At 45.0% G+C, this 15,261-nt stretch overlaps 1 protein-coding gene across 1 annotated transcript in view; it reads right to left on the bottom strand.

Annotated features, from left to right (window-relative positions):
- The window catches only part of ABCG1 (ATP binding cassette subfamily G member 1), a 129,976-nt gene that overhangs the window by 34,654 nt on the left and 80,061 nt on the right, over positions 1-15,261 (bottom strand). Inside the window, exon 9 of the mRNA XM_033940130.1 lies at positions 9,359-9,516. Coding sequence (XP_033796021.1) covers positions 9,359-9,516 — 158 coding nt within the window. The remainder of the gene's footprint in view (positions 1-9,358; positions 9,517-15,261) is intronic.

The following is a 15,261-nucleotide window of genomic DNA, read 5'->3' as shown; positions in this document are numbered from 1 at the left end:
TTAGTTCAGCAATTTTATTTTGAAAGAAGTTGGCTAGGGTTTGTGCCGATGGAGTGGGCTCGTCCTTTTTCAGTATTTGTGTTGTATCGGTTATTGTTTTTACTAGTTTGAACAATTCTTTGCTGTTCATTTTTGAAGTACCAATTTTTTTTGCATAATGCTTAGTGCGTTTTTCTTTGATCAGATTTTTGTATATTTTCATTTTTTGTTTCCAGCTTGTCTTGTCTGACTCATTGTTTGTTTTTTGCCAGATTCTCTCCAATTTTCTTAGTTCCTGTTTGGTGGTTAGTAGTTCACAGTCAAACCATTCATTTGGTGGTCTATTTTTCTTTTTGTATGTTTTATATGGTGCTATTTGGTCTAGGAGTTCTTTGCTGTAAGTTTCCCAACTTGTGGGGAAGTCCTGAATTTCATTGGTTATGGGCTGTAACTCGTAGTGGGTCCAGAATTCGGTTGGGTTAATAATGCCACGGCTGGTTATTGTGTTCGTGTTGACGTTTTTGTGTTTTTGTTGTGTATTCTGTTTTAGCCAGTGTAGATTGAACTTGCCAATGTAGTGGTCTGACCAGATGCATTTTTCCCAGGGTCCTGGGTAATATTGTATTTTGGGGTCTATTGTTTCTTTGTGGGAGAAGGTGATTAAGTCTAGTTTGTGTCCTTTTTCATGGGTTATTTCTGTGTCTGGATTTGGAAAGTCCAGTGACATTAGGAAGTTGGCGATTTCAGATATTTCTGGTTTTGTCTTTTGTTCTAGGTGAGTGTTTATGTCTCCCAGAAGCAGGTTGTATGATCCTTTTAGAGTAGATAAGGTAAGGAATTCGGCGAATTCCTCTTTTGCGTTTGACCATTTTTTGGGTGGGATATAGAATAAAGTTGTGGTAGTGATTCTTCTAACTGTGCGTTAGTGATTTTGCAAGTTAGTATTTCAAGGTTTTCTGAAGATTTGGAGTCGGTCTTGATGTAGTCGAAGTGTTCTTTTAGGATGATCGCTAGTCCTCCTCCTTTTTTCCAGTTTCTTGATAGTGGGATAATTTCTGTCAGAAACAAGAGATCAGGTTTTGTTTGTAGTATCCAATCATTTAATATGTGGGCTTTGTTTCTCACGGAGCGGGTATTTAGGTAGTATCCCTTAATGTTTTCGTAGCTGTTTGCTGTAGGGATTTCGGAATATGTTAGCTTTTTTATGTTTCTGTTGCAGGACTTGTTCCTGTGTGGTTTGCGGTGTTTGCGGGTGGTGTTTAATACTGTGATTTGATGAAGGCCTTGTTTTGGCTGGTTTTGTAGGAGTTGGAGGGGGTTGGAGGGCTTATTTGGTTCGACTGGTCTGAGCCAGGAGATGGGGTAGGTGTGCATAGGTTGGGGGGGGTTGTCTTCATTGCCCCAGCATTTGGAGCATAGTAGGTATAGTATCCCTAATAGTAATTGCTGTTTATTGCAGATTGCCATGTTGTGTGTTGGGATGTGCGGTTTGGGTTGTGAGAAGTAGGGACTGATTGCCTGACTGGGTGTTGCAGATAGGGACAGTCAGTGATCAATAGAAATGGGTAGAGGTAGAGTGAGACTGGTTGTGTAGTCAGTGTAAGCTGAGTGTAAGGAACTTAGTTAAGTTGCGAGAGCAGGTTGAGCATGGGGAGAACTTACGGTGTGAAAGTAGGGAAGGATTATATCTGGGGTAGAAGGATAATCATATGGTACATAGTGGTAACAAGTTAAGTATATGGAGAAAGACAGCTGTGACTGGTTATGCAAGTAGTACCAGGTCATGCAGTAATAGCCAGTAATTGGTCATGCAATAGTTGGTCATGCATTAACCGGACAAGTCATGTAATAACAGGTTGCACATGCTGTCGCAGGTTTTTCATGCAATAGTAGGTTACATGCAGTAGTAGGTTACATGCAATATACGGTTACGTAATATACCTATTATAAATGCGGTAGCAGGCAGTACATGCAGGCTATACGTACTGGACAGGCAATATACGCTTGTACATGTAGTCTAAACATGCAGATTCTAACTGTAAGGAGTACTTATCGTTTGTTCTGGAGTTGGGCTTTTCGCGTAGGTGCTTTGCGAAGGTGCGTGCAAAGGTGCACGCGCCTTTGCCATGCGCCTTAGCCGGCGCGCCGAACGGCTGCGCGCCGTTCTCTCAGGCAGGATCTTTTGGTATCTCCAAGGGGGGGCGGAGCTGGCTCACACGCCCGGGTTGGAGGGGGGCGGCGGTTTCACTGGAGGCTCCGTGGAGGAGCCGGCCCCAAGTCGAAATTTGCTGCCGATTGCAGCTGTGGGTGTCTGCCGAGGGTCTGAGAAGAACCGGCCCGAAAGAAAACCTGAGAACTCTGCCGATTGCAGGCTCAGATCTTAACTATTTTTTCTGCAGCCCTCAAAGTACCAACAAATCCAAAATGTGGCCCTGCAAAAAGTTTGAGTTTGAGACCACTGCCCTAGAGGAAAGGAGGGACAGGGGAGATATGATTCAGACATTCAAATACTTGAAAGGTATTAATGTAGAACAAAATATTTTCCAGAGAAAGGAAAATGGTAAAACCAGAGGGCATAATTTGAGATTGAGGGGTGGTAGACTCAAGAATAATGTTAGGAAATTCTTCTTTACGGAGAGGGTGGTTGATGCCTGGAATGCGCTCCCAAGGGAAGTGGTGGAGAAGAAAATGGTGAGAGAGTTCAAAAAACTGTGGAATGAACACAGAGGATCTCTAAACAGAAAATAATGGTATATATTGAAGAATTAAGGCCAATACTGGGCAGACTTGCATGGTCTGTCCACCGTATATGCCCATTCGGTTGAGGATGGGCTGGGGAGGGCTTCGATTGCTGGGATGATTTAGATGGGCTGGAGTGAGTTTTGACGGAGACTTCAGTAGATGGAACCTAAGTACAGTACTGGGCAGAGCTCAGGGTTTCTGGCCCACAAATATCTAGGAAAAAGGACAATTTAAATTAAATCAGTAATTTAAAGAGAGGGTACGGTTGGGCAGACTAGATGGACCAGTGGTGTACCAAGGGCAGGGCAGGAGGGGCGGTCTTCCCCGGGTGCACGCCCCAAGGGGGTGTACTGCTGGCATACCGGATCCGGAATTTCCCATCCTACTCTGCCGGGGACCTTCCTGCACCTCCCCGTGGCTGCCATTTCACCCCCTCTGATTCACTTACTGGTTCCGGAGCAGTTGGCAGCCATGGGGAGGTACAGCAAGGTCCTGCGATGACTGTGTCTGCCGGCTCTGCTCCGGAATAAGTAAGTGATGTTGGAGGGGGTGAACCAGCAGCCACAGTCATCGTAGGACCTTGTGGCACCTCCCCATGGCTACCGGTCACCCCATCCGATGTCACTTACTTTTCTGGAGCTGAGCCAGCAGATGCAGTCATTGAGGGACCTTGCTGCAAGAAGGTAGCAGATTCTAATCAAATTGGTGTGCAGGGAAACGGGAGAGAGACATAAGGGGGAAGGATACTAGATGGAATTGGGTTGCAAGGAAAGAAAGGGGGCAGATGCTGATGAAAGTGGGAGGAAGGGAGAGACAAGGCGAAGTTGCTGATGGAAGAGGGGTGGATGGAGAGAGAAAGGGCAGATATTGGATTTTAGTAGGGAGAGTAGAGGGGGAGCCTATGCAGCATGGAAGTGTGGATGGGAGAGAGAAGGGAGCAGATGCTGGATGAAAGTGTGGAAGAGAGAGAGAAAGAGGGAAGCAGATGCAGTAAGGAAATGGAGAGAGGAGGCAGATGCTGGTTGGAAGTGGACAGCGAGAGGAGAAGATGCTGGATGGAAGGGTTAGAGAAAGAGGGCACATGATGGAAGGAGGAGATAAATAAAAAGAGGGCACATGATGGGGGGAAGAGGACTGAGTTTGTGAAATACTAGAGGGGGTGAGGGAAAGAGGTGGCAACCTGTAGTTAGACAGTGGAAAGGGAAATTGATGGCAGGGTAGTAAGAACTTAATCTAGACCAGTGTATTGCAAACTGTATGCCACAGCACACTACTGTGCCTTCTGAGGTTTTAAGTGTGCCGCGGCATACAGGGTAGCAAGAGAGGCGCTGGCGTCAGCTAATGCGCAACTTCCTGCCTTCTGCTGCCGATATGAAGAAGAAAACAGGAGTATCGGCAGCAGAAGGCAGGAAGTTGCAAGTTAGTCGACACCAGTGCCTCTCTTCCTGCCCCTGTTTGCCGCGGCACACTCAAAATCAGAGACGAAAAAGAAACAGGAGTCCCGGCAGCTTCTCTCCCCACCCCCAGACCAGAAGCAGCAGCTCAGTGTGATTTTAACTTAGTTACACAGCTGCCGTTAGCATTAGTTTAGACTTGGTTTCTTCAGGAAGCCACAGGGCCTTTGCTAGGCCGGCCCACTTCGATGATGCAAGGCGGGCCGGCCTAGCAAAAGCCCAGAGGCTGCCTGATGAAACTGCAGCTAAACTAATCCTAGCGGCAGCTGTGTGGCTAAGTTAAAACCACACAGTGAGCTGCCGCTAGCCTAGAGAGGAGAGGTATGCTGGACAGGGAAGGAGGGAAGGGAGAAGGGGTACTGCGGAACATGGGGAGCAGGGAAGGAAGGGGTACTGCTGGACGGGGGAGGAAGAAAGGGAGAAGTGGTAATGCTGGACAGGAGAGGAAGGAAGGAAGGAAGAAGGGGTACTGCTGGACATGGAGAGCAGGGAAGGGAGAAGTGGTAATGCTGAACAGGGGGGTAGAGGGAAGGGAGAAATAATAATGCTGGACAGGGGGGAAGGAAGTAGGGTTACTGCTGAAGGGAGAAGAGAAGGAGGACCAGAGGAGAAGCATGAAGGAGGAAGACAGAAAAAATGTTGGACTGGTGGAAAGGAGGGAGAAATGTTGGACTGGGAGGGGGGGCAGAAAGGAGGAAGGGAAGAGAGATGGACTGCAGGGGGCAGAAAGGAGGAAGGTAAACATAAATGTTACACGGGGGGTTGGGGGGAGAGATGACTATAGGAAGGGAGAGATATCAGACCAGGGAATGGAAGGGAAGGAGGGGAGTCTAATAGCGCTATAGAAATAATAATAATAGTAGTAGTAGTAGTAGAGAGAGATGCCAGACTGGGAAAGGAAGAAAAGGAAGGAGAGAGATGTCGGACCACTGGGGGGGAAGGAGAGAGATGTCATACCATGGAAATAGGGAGGGAAGGCGAGAGAGATAGGAAGGGAAGGAAAGACATGGAAAAGTAGATTTTGAGAAGAAAACAGAAAAATGGAAATATTGAATGTTAAGTTAATGCCAAAGATGGATGCAAGGCTGAAAGTGACAACGGAGAGAAAAACAGTCAATGGATAAGAAGGCCCTGGAAACAGTTAAAAACACAGAAAAATAAATTCACCAGACAACAAAGGTAGGGAAAATGATTTTATTTTCAATATAGTGATTGAAATGTGTCAGTTTTGAGAATTTATATCTGCTGTGTATATTGTGTGTATATGAAAAATGAATGGAAAAAATTGCATTACGATTAGTAAAGGGGGTGGGATCTGTGGAAGAACTTGGGTGGGTCTAGGGTGGAGTTTGGGAGGTCTGTGGCTGATATTTGTTAGACTTCCCTGCTGGCACGCCCTACTGGCATTTCAGGGCCTGTCTGGAGGGGCTCTGTGCATGCGTGGATGTCAGCGTGATGAAATCACGCATGCACATGATGTCATCACAGCGACGTCCGCGCACTTCTGGGTGTCTCGAGCTGTGGCCACTACCTTTAGTGTGCCCCAGCTCGAGAAAGTTTGAGAGACACTGATCTAGACATATGCAGAAAACAAATTGAGAAGGAAGATGAGGGAAGAAAAGGAAAGGGAAGGGAGAGCGTGTGTTAGGGGAAGTGCAGGAGAAAGATGCCAGACCACTGGGGGAGGGGAGGGAAGGGAAGAAGATGGATGCCAGACCAATGGGGGAGGGGAGGGAAGGGAAGAAGATGGATGCCAGACCAATGGGGGTGAAGGGAGAGATGAAAGGGGCATACAGTTTCTGGAAGGGGCATAGAAGGAGAGAAGATGCCATATAGAAGGGGCAGAGAGAGGGGCAGACAGTGGATGGAAGGAAGAGAGTGACAAGAAGATGAGGAAATCAGAAACCAGAGAAGACAAAGGTAGAAAAAAATTTCTATTTATTTTTTTGCTTTAGGATTAAGTAGTATTATAGTTATGTTGATAAATATTTATAAATAGAAAATGGAAATAAGGAGATCCTTTTAATGGACTAATTGTAATACATTTTTGACTAATTCAGAGACCAAAACCCCCTTCCTTGGGTCAGGACAGGATACTGTAACAGCAGTATACTTTACTGACCTGAGAAAAGAGGTTCTGGCCTCTGAAAGCTAATTGAAAAATGTATTAGGCCAATAAAATGGTATCTTATTTTCCATTTTTGTTTTATTTCCCCCCCCCCACCCCCTTTGGCCCCCTTTTATGAAGCTGCATTAGGCTTTTTTTTATCACCAGCCATGACGATATTAACTCCAACATTCATAGGAATTCTTTCAGCCCCAGAGCTTTTACTGCAACGGCCTGCAATAAAGAAAAAAAACTAACGCAGGTTCATAAAAAGGGGGGTGGGTTAGGTTAATATGTAAAGTGATGATCCCTTAGAGTGATGAAGAGATAATGGTTACTGCGGATGGGCAGACTAGATGGGCCATTTGGCCTTCATCTGGCATGATGTTTCTATGTTTCTATTTCTGTTTTTACAAATTTACATCTGTTATCTTTATATTTCGCACAATACAGTATTAGGAAACCTGCGTCACTGTTTCTGTGGTGTTGCATTGTTTGCAGAGTCTAAGCTTCTTAGTGGTTCTGTTTAACCTTTGTCTATGTATTTCTATTTATCTCCCCTTTTACAAAACCTTAAGAGCATTTTTTAGCGCCGGTCGTGGTGGTAACAGCTCCTACGCTCAGAATTCTACAAGCGTCTGAGCTGTTACCACTGTGGTTAAAAACCGCACAACAATTTTGTAAAAGTGGGAGGGGTTGCTTTGTGATTACATATTCCATACTATGCGAAGATGTTTTCTGTGTTCTCTGTGTTCGAAAGACATGGTTTTCTGTAAGCATTGACCGTGCAGGATTGATCTGTACTAGTCTGGCTTGTTTAGTTTTACAATGGGTGTATTGATGTTCTACTGCTCAGTGCAGTATGTAAAATGTTGCCTTTTCCTAGGTACACTTGTTTTGTGACGTGTGGATTCTTACCAAAAATCATGATTTTCATACAGTGGGGTGGGGGGAGGGGGGGGTTAAAAAATGATGGGCCCCAGGTGTCACGTATGCTAGGTATGCCACTGGGCTGGACCATTCAGGTCTTTATCTGACATAATTTAATATGTTACTATGAGCTACACAGCCTGTGCTCAGACCCACTAGCGGACCAACCTGGGGTAAGCAAGCTCCCAAAGGAACGGTCCCTGAGCCCCAAACTGAAGTGCAGGCTGTCAGAGGGTGCACTGATGGGCAGCCAACCCCCTGGAAACAGGCAAAGCCTGTGATCTCCAGCAGCCACAGCTGTCCCCGTGGGGAACCTCTGCAATGCAAGGGCAGAATTTGTAAACAAAAAGACTGAATCGAAGAAAATGAAACACAAGCAGAAAAGACAACCTGCTACAGTCTGGCTTGTAGGAAAGAAACTGAATTCCTGGGGTCAATCCTGAGGTAAGAAGGGAGGGGCTCAAGACTGTGTGATGAGGCTTCCCACAAATATGGGAAAAGCGGCTAATAAATCCCAGTAAATAATTAGTCAAACAGTACTTCCCAAATTTTTGTGGCTGTGACCCTGTGATTGCGGCCAAATAAAATTCTGTGAACTCCAGCCCCACCCCACCCCCTCAGGAGAACGATGCACTTCTGGAGATCTCACCTAAGTCGTGACTCCAAAGTTGGGTTTTATGATGCCATTTGAGGGCCTGACCCACAATTTGGGGAGCACTGAGCTAAAGGAAGATGCCAGCTCATGGCAGACTATCACTTCTTTGGATATATATAAATATTTATAATTTTTATCTTAATAATTTATATTGATTTATTAATCACCACTAAATAAAAATGCTACCAAACCACAAACAGCTAGAAATGAACAACTTAGTCATGCTTAAAGCAGTCACATAATTCAACTTTTTCTTTGCAAATGGAAATAGAAACCCTTAATTTGCTTGAGACTCTGGGACAGGTGAAGCGATATTCCATTTGTACATCAAGCAGAAATTTATCTTTCCATAGGCTTACCAAAAGAAAATTACTCACAGAACCAGAAATCTAATAATAATAATAATAATACATTTATTTTTATATACTGCCATACCTGGGAGTTCTAAGCGGTTCACAACAATTGGATAAGATACAAACAGTACAAGTAATGTAAAAAAACAGCAATTAAAAGTCACTAAAAGAAATACATAAATTGTAAAATGCAATATAAAAGAATGCGGAGATAGCAAACTAAAAGTATAAAAAAAGTGTTAAGGCCCTAGCTTATTATAAAATTGAGTTTTTATCTGTTTTCTAAAATCCAGATAAGAAGAGGCTTCTAATACACACCGAGCAAGCCAAATATAGTGGTACCTTGGTTTACGAGCATAATTCGTTCCAGTAGCATGCTCGTAAAACAAAATACGTTCCCACCCCCGAGGCCAGTGGCGCTGTTCTATCTCCCCCCCACGAGAACCGGCATTGCTCCCCTTGAAGCCCCCCCCCCCCGCGATCCAGCACCCTCCCCCGTGCGATCTGGCACCCCCCCCCCCCCCCCCGTCGTGACCTGAAGTCCCCCAGACCCACACGAACCCGCTTCTTACTTTCAGCTCGGCCTCGGCACCGGCACTGGCATGTCCTGTGCGTTGGTGCTGGTGCCCGAAGATCGGCCTCCTCTTCTGTGCTGAGCCTTGAGCATCTGCACATGCTCAAGGCCTGCGAGTTCACATTCTCTCTGAGATTCTCGGAGATCTCGGAGACAACGTGAACTCGCAGGCCTTGAGCATGTGCAGATGCTCAAGGCCCAGCACAGAAGAGGAGGCCGATCTTCGGGCACTGGCACCAGCGCACAGGACATGCCGGTGCCGAGGCCGAGCTGAAAGTAAAAAGCGGGTTCGGGTGGGTCTGGGGGACTTCAGGTCGCCGGGGGGGGGAGGGGGGTGGTGCCAGATCGCAGGGGGGAGGGTGCCGGATCGCGGGGGGGGGGCGCTCGTAAATCGAGGTACGCTCGGTTTCCGAGGTGCCGATTTTGCGAAAGTTTTTTTCTCGTCTTATAAAACACTTGCAAACCGGTGCACTCATAAACTGAGGTACCACTGTATTTAGTTTGGCTGCCTGAAAGACATACATCACTCCTTCTGCCTCTGTACGATTCCTATTAGGTCTTTACCTCTTCTGAAGGCTTGTGCCATAGGAATGGATTCAGATCATTTTCAGTGCTGGCATCCCTCTTACAATTTACAAATTGTACATCATGTGTTTTCTCCTGCACTGCTTTCACCAGCCGAGGATTGAGGTCTCCATATTCACCTGATGCAACCTCCATTACTAGATAAAAAAGAGTGAGAGATAACAACCTGGGCAGGAAAACAGGACTTCAGCAGGTACAGTAGCATATTTGTTCTTATAACTGCATTCTCTATGTTACATTACATAGCATCATAGAAAATAGGAAATAAAGCCAATATTAACCTATCCTAACTATCCATCCACGCCAAATGCTCAGCTCCCCATAGAAATCTGTTATGCTTGTCCAATGCTTTCATGAATTCAGGAAACAAAACAAAGAAAAATCCAATGCAGAGAAGGGAAAGCACCCAAAACAAAAAGAAACTGCACAGCGAAATGTAAAAGGCACAGCAATTTTATTAAAAGTGAGTAAAATATTATTATTTTCCAAAGGATGGCTCTCGTATACATGGAGACTTGACCCAACACGGTCTGTGTTTTGGAGAAACACTCCTTCTTTCACTTTCACATCCAGTGTATACAGCAGCATTTACAAATTTTAAGGATTTTATCCAACATCGTTGCATTCCACATGGTTCTCTATTAGTGAAGCATAGGACAACTTGGACCCCTGAAGGAGTCTTTCTCCGAAACACAGACCGTGTTGGGTCCAGTCTCCATGTATACGAGAGCCATCCTTTGGAAAATAATAATATGTTATGGACTTTTAATAAAGTTCCTGTACCTTGTACATTTCTCTCTGCAGTTTCTTTTTGTTTTTCATGAATTCAGAAACAGAGAAACATAGAAATATGATAGCAGATAAAGGCCAAATGGCCCATTCAGTCTGCCCAGCTTCTACCTAGACATTTTAGATTTCCTTGGTCTCTACCACCTCCACTGGGAGATTGTTCCATGTATCCACCACTCTTTTTTTTAAATAAAGTAATATTTTCTTATATTAGTAAAGAGTCTACCCCTTTCACTTACATCCTTGTTCCAGAGATTCTTTTCCATTGAAAGAGGCCCATTTAATATGCATTTTTACCTTGAAGGTACCTTCTCAATGGGCCACAACAGAGACCTAACCTTCGCCTTGATATACAGAGCACCACACTCTCCAATGACTGTCTTAGATGACCCGCTAACCGTCCTTAGCAAACTGACTATCACATACAACCAAGTCATCATACTTGGAGACTTTAACTTCACAAGCTACCTACACGAGACCGGAGCCCCGGCAGACTTCATCACTTCACTATTGGACCTAGGCTTCCAACAAATGGTCCCCTCGCCAACTCACTCTGCGGGCCACATCCTAGATCTAGTCTTTATTCAAAAAGACACTTCGCTCAACACACAAGCCCCAGCCTGTACCACCAAACCAGTACCCTGGTCAGACAACTATTTAATCACATTTAACCACAATTACATAACAAAGCAACTGTCAATCAGAAAGCAATCCCAACATAAAATAATATAGAACAATGATGCAATGAACCTAGAGAATCTCTCCACAGGCCTCTCTAACCTAGCAGAAACACCAAAACCAAATTCTCAATCTGGTTGAAGAAGTTGTGATGGACTGGTAAAATCCCTATATGAAGGACTGATCCTGGTCAAAGAGATAAAGTACTACCCCTGCAAACATTCTTCCCCCTGGTTTAATGATGACTTAAGAACTAAAAAAAGAGAACTAAGGAGAGCGGAACGAAAATGGTACAAATCCAGACTAAACAGTGACAGATCCAAATGGAAAGATCTGCATAAAGTATGTAAAATAGCCACCCTAGAGGCTAAAAAGAAGTACTATTCTGAACGACTTTTAAAGACCCCAATAGAACAAAAAACCTTTTCAAACTAACAAAAAATATACTCACAATATTACAAGGAGACAATCAATATCTTAACACTGAACTCGACAATGAAACGCTCTCAGACTACTTCACTGACAAAGCAGACAAAATACGGTCTCACCTTGACTCTGTTACACTAGAGACACTGTCTCTCTGCAACACAGACAAAACAACTAAAACTACAACTGGGAGCCTAACTAAACTCAATACAGTTTCCCATGACGACATCATTGAGCTATTAGGCACAATTCACCCTTCTGGCCCCACCCTGGACCCCTGTCCACCATGCCTCCTAGTGATGGCGAAAGATGCCTTTGCAGACTGCATCCTTCCTCTCATCAATGCCTTCCTACAAACAGGCATAGTGCCCGTAAACTGGAAGTCGGCAGTCATCAGACCAATCCTGAAGAAACCCACGTTCGACCCTAACGTGCCCAACAACTTTAGGCCTGTCTCTAACCTACCCTTTTTGTCTCCAAGATCCTGGAAAAAATAGTATTAAACCAATTGCACTCCTTCATCAACGAACAAGGAGCTCTATCCACTTTCTGATCTGGATTCAGGAAATTCCACAGTACTAAAACCATCCTTCTTGACATCATTGATGACTACTGGAAACTCATGGATAAGGGAAGCGATGTCCTTCTGGTGCTGCTGGATCTCAGTGCGGCGTTCAACACTATTAATCATTCTTGCCTCTCTGAAATTGGAATCCAAGATGCTGCGCTACAATGGTTCACCTCTTTTCCGAAAAACAGATCTCATAGCGTTCTGCTCAATGACGTACTATCAAAACTGAAACCGATCAAATATGGTATTCCACAGGGGGCTCTACTATCCCTCTACCATTCAATCTCTATGTTAGATCTGTCTTAGACATAGCCCACAAATATCAAATACAGATTCACTCCTTCATGGATGACATCCAATTGTACCTACCATTAGGAAAAGCCTGTGACACCCAGATTGTGAAACTCCTAAACTGCCTCTCATAGAAACATAGAAACATAGAATATGACGGCAGAAAAGGGCTGTAGCCCATCAAGTCTGCCCACGCTAATGACCCACCCCTAGACTTCACCCAGCTAGAGATCCCACATACATATCCCATTTCTTTTTGAAATCGAGCACGCTGCTGGCATTAATCACCTGCAATGGAAGTTCATTCCAATGATCGACTACCCTTTCAGTGAAGAAATACTTCCTGGTGTCGCCATGAAATTGCCCACCTTTGATTTTCAGCGGATGACCTCTTGTGGTTGAGGGTCCTTTAAGAAAGAAGATATCATCTTCCACCTCGATGCGGCCCGTGATATATTTAAAAGTCTCAATCATGTCCCCCCTCTCTCTACGTTCCTCGAGCGAGTATAGTTGCAGTTTATTCAGTCTTTCCTCATATGGGAGGTTCTTGAGTCCCGAGACCATCCTGGTGGTAATTCGCTGAACCGACTCGATTCTCCGCACATCTTTTTGATAATGTGGTCTCCAGAATTGAACACAATATTCAAGATGAGGTCTCACCATGGATCTGTACAGGGGCATTATGACTTCGGGCCTCCGGCTGACGAAACCTCTACGGATGCATCCCACCATTTGTCTAGCCTTGGATGCAGCTTTCTCCACGTGCTTGGCAGTTTTCATATCTGCACTAATGATTACTCCCAAATCACGTTCTTCCCTAGTCCTAGCTAAGGTCTCACCATTCAGAGTGTAAGTTCTGCATGGGTTTTTGCTGCCAAGGTGCATGACCTTACATTTTTTGGCATTAAAGCCCAGCTGCCAAGTCGAGGACCAATGTTCCAATAAGAGCAGGTCCTGCTCCATACTGTCGGGTAAGGTGCTGTTATCTACTATGTTGCATAGTTTGGCGTCGTCGGCGAATAGTGTTATTTTACCTTGAAGCCCTTGAGTCAGGTCTCTTATGTATATTTTGAAAAGGATCGGTCCCAAGACCGATCCCTGTGGCACTCCACTGGTCACCTCCGATGTATTGGAGGGGGTACCATTAACCACCACCCTCTGGATTCTACCGCTTAACCAGTCATTGACCCATGTCGTCAATATCACTCCCAATCCCATCGAAGTCATCTTGCTCAACAATCTGCGGTGCGGGACGCTATCAAAAGCTTTGCTGAAGTCCAAGTACACGACGTCTAGAGACTTCCCCATATCCAGTTTCCTTGTAACCCAGTCAAAGAAGCTGATCAGATTGGATTGACAGGACCTTCCCTTTGTGAATCCATGCTGCTGGGGATCCTGTAGATTCTCCTCGGTCAGGATCGTATCTAATTCTTGTTTAATAAGTCTTTCCATGAGTTTGCTCACTATTGAGGTGAGACTGACCGGTCTGTAATTCGCAGCCTCCGTTCTGCAACCTTTTTTGTGCAATGGAATGACGTTAGCTGTTTTCCAGTCCATGGGGACTTTTCCGGTACTTAGGGAAAGATTGAACAGCACGGATAGCGGTTCCGCCAGGACATCACACAACTCCCTAAGAATCCTGGGGTGTAGATTGTCCGGTCCCATGGCTTTGTTCACCTTGAGTTTTGATAGTTCACCATGGACGCTGCTGGGTGTAAACTTGAAGTTTTGAAACGGGTCTTCCGAGGTTTGCCTTGCCTGCAGTTGTGGACCGGTCCCCGGCGCCTCACAAGTAAAGACTGAGCAAAAGTATTCATTTAGTAGTTTGGCTTTATCAGAATCCGTTTCTGCATAGGTCCCGTCTGTTTTCCTGAGACGTACTATCCCATCTGTGTTTCGTTTCCTGTCGCTAATGTATCTGAAGAAGGATTTATCCCCTTTTTTAATGTTTTTCGCTAGTTGTTCTTCTGTTTGAATCTTGGCCTCTCTGACTGCCGCTTTGACTGCTTTAGACCTGGTCAGATAATCTTCTTTTGTCACCCTGTTTCCTGTATGCTTGTAGGAAATAAAAGCTTTTTTTTTTTCCTTGACAAGATCCGAGATCTCTGCAGAGAACCACTGGGGCTTGTTCTTTCTCCGTCGTTTGCTTACTGTTTTTATATAGCGGTTTGTTGCCTCATGCGAGGTGCATTTCAGGATTGACCACATAGCCTCTACATTATTGGTTTCAGCTTGGTTTTGTAGCGCCTGATGGACGAAGTCTCCCATGCGTTTAAAGTCAGTGCCCCGAAAGTCGAGGACCTTTGTTGCTGTGTTTGATCTAGTGAAGCCTATCTTGATGTTGAACCATACCATGTTGTGGTCGCTGGAGGCTACTGTATCGCCTACCGAAACTTCTGAAACGCTTTCTCCGTTGGTGAGTATCAGGTCCAGTGTCGCCTGATCTCTGGTGGGCTCCAGCACCATTTGTTTGAGTCGCGCCCCTTTTATGGAGGTTAAAAGCCTTCTGCTGCCGCTGGTAGTAGCAGAAAGTGTCTTCCAATCAGCATCGGGCATATTGAAGTCCCCTAGCAGAACCGTGTCCCCGCGTAAAGTGATGTTCTCAATGTCTTTGATTAGTTCCATATCCCTGTCTTCCTGCTGTTTTGGGGGCGTGTATACTACACTCTCAGAAATCAAAAACTGGATGTCCGTAAACAAACTACAATTAATGCCTCCAAGATGGAACTTCTTTGGATTTGCAAAGAATGATGTGACCGTGACCGTCCCTCAACTACTATAACTGCGAAAGACCAAGTGCGCAGCCTAGGAATACTCCTTGGTGGCAACCTGCCACTTTCCGACCATATCTCCCAGGTGGTATCTTTCTCATATTACTACCTACAAATACTCCATAAAATAAGGAACTATTTTTCAGAGTCTGACTTCGCCCAACTACTCTATGCCTTAGTACTATCCCGCATGGATTACTGCAATGCGCTATTCAACAGTCTCACAGCAAAGAACGTATATTGACTTCAGTGTGTTCAAAATGCGGCGATTAGACTTCTAAAAAACTTCCATGCCTGTGACCCTGTCTTCCAAGTTCTAGCATCTGATCACTGGCTACCCATAGCTAAACGTTGTG

Source organism: Geotrypetes seraphini, chromosome 4 (genome assembly GCF_902459505.1).
Source record: "Geotrypetes seraphini chromosome 4, aGeoSer1.1, whole genome shotgun sequence".
In the NCBI taxonomy this organism is placed as follows: domain Eukaryota; kingdom Metazoa; phylum Chordata; class Amphibia; order Gymnophiona; family Dermophiidae; genus Geotrypetes; species Geotrypetes seraphini.
Note: the sequence above shows the minus strand (reverse complement) of the source record. Positions and strands in the feature narration are given on the sequence as shown.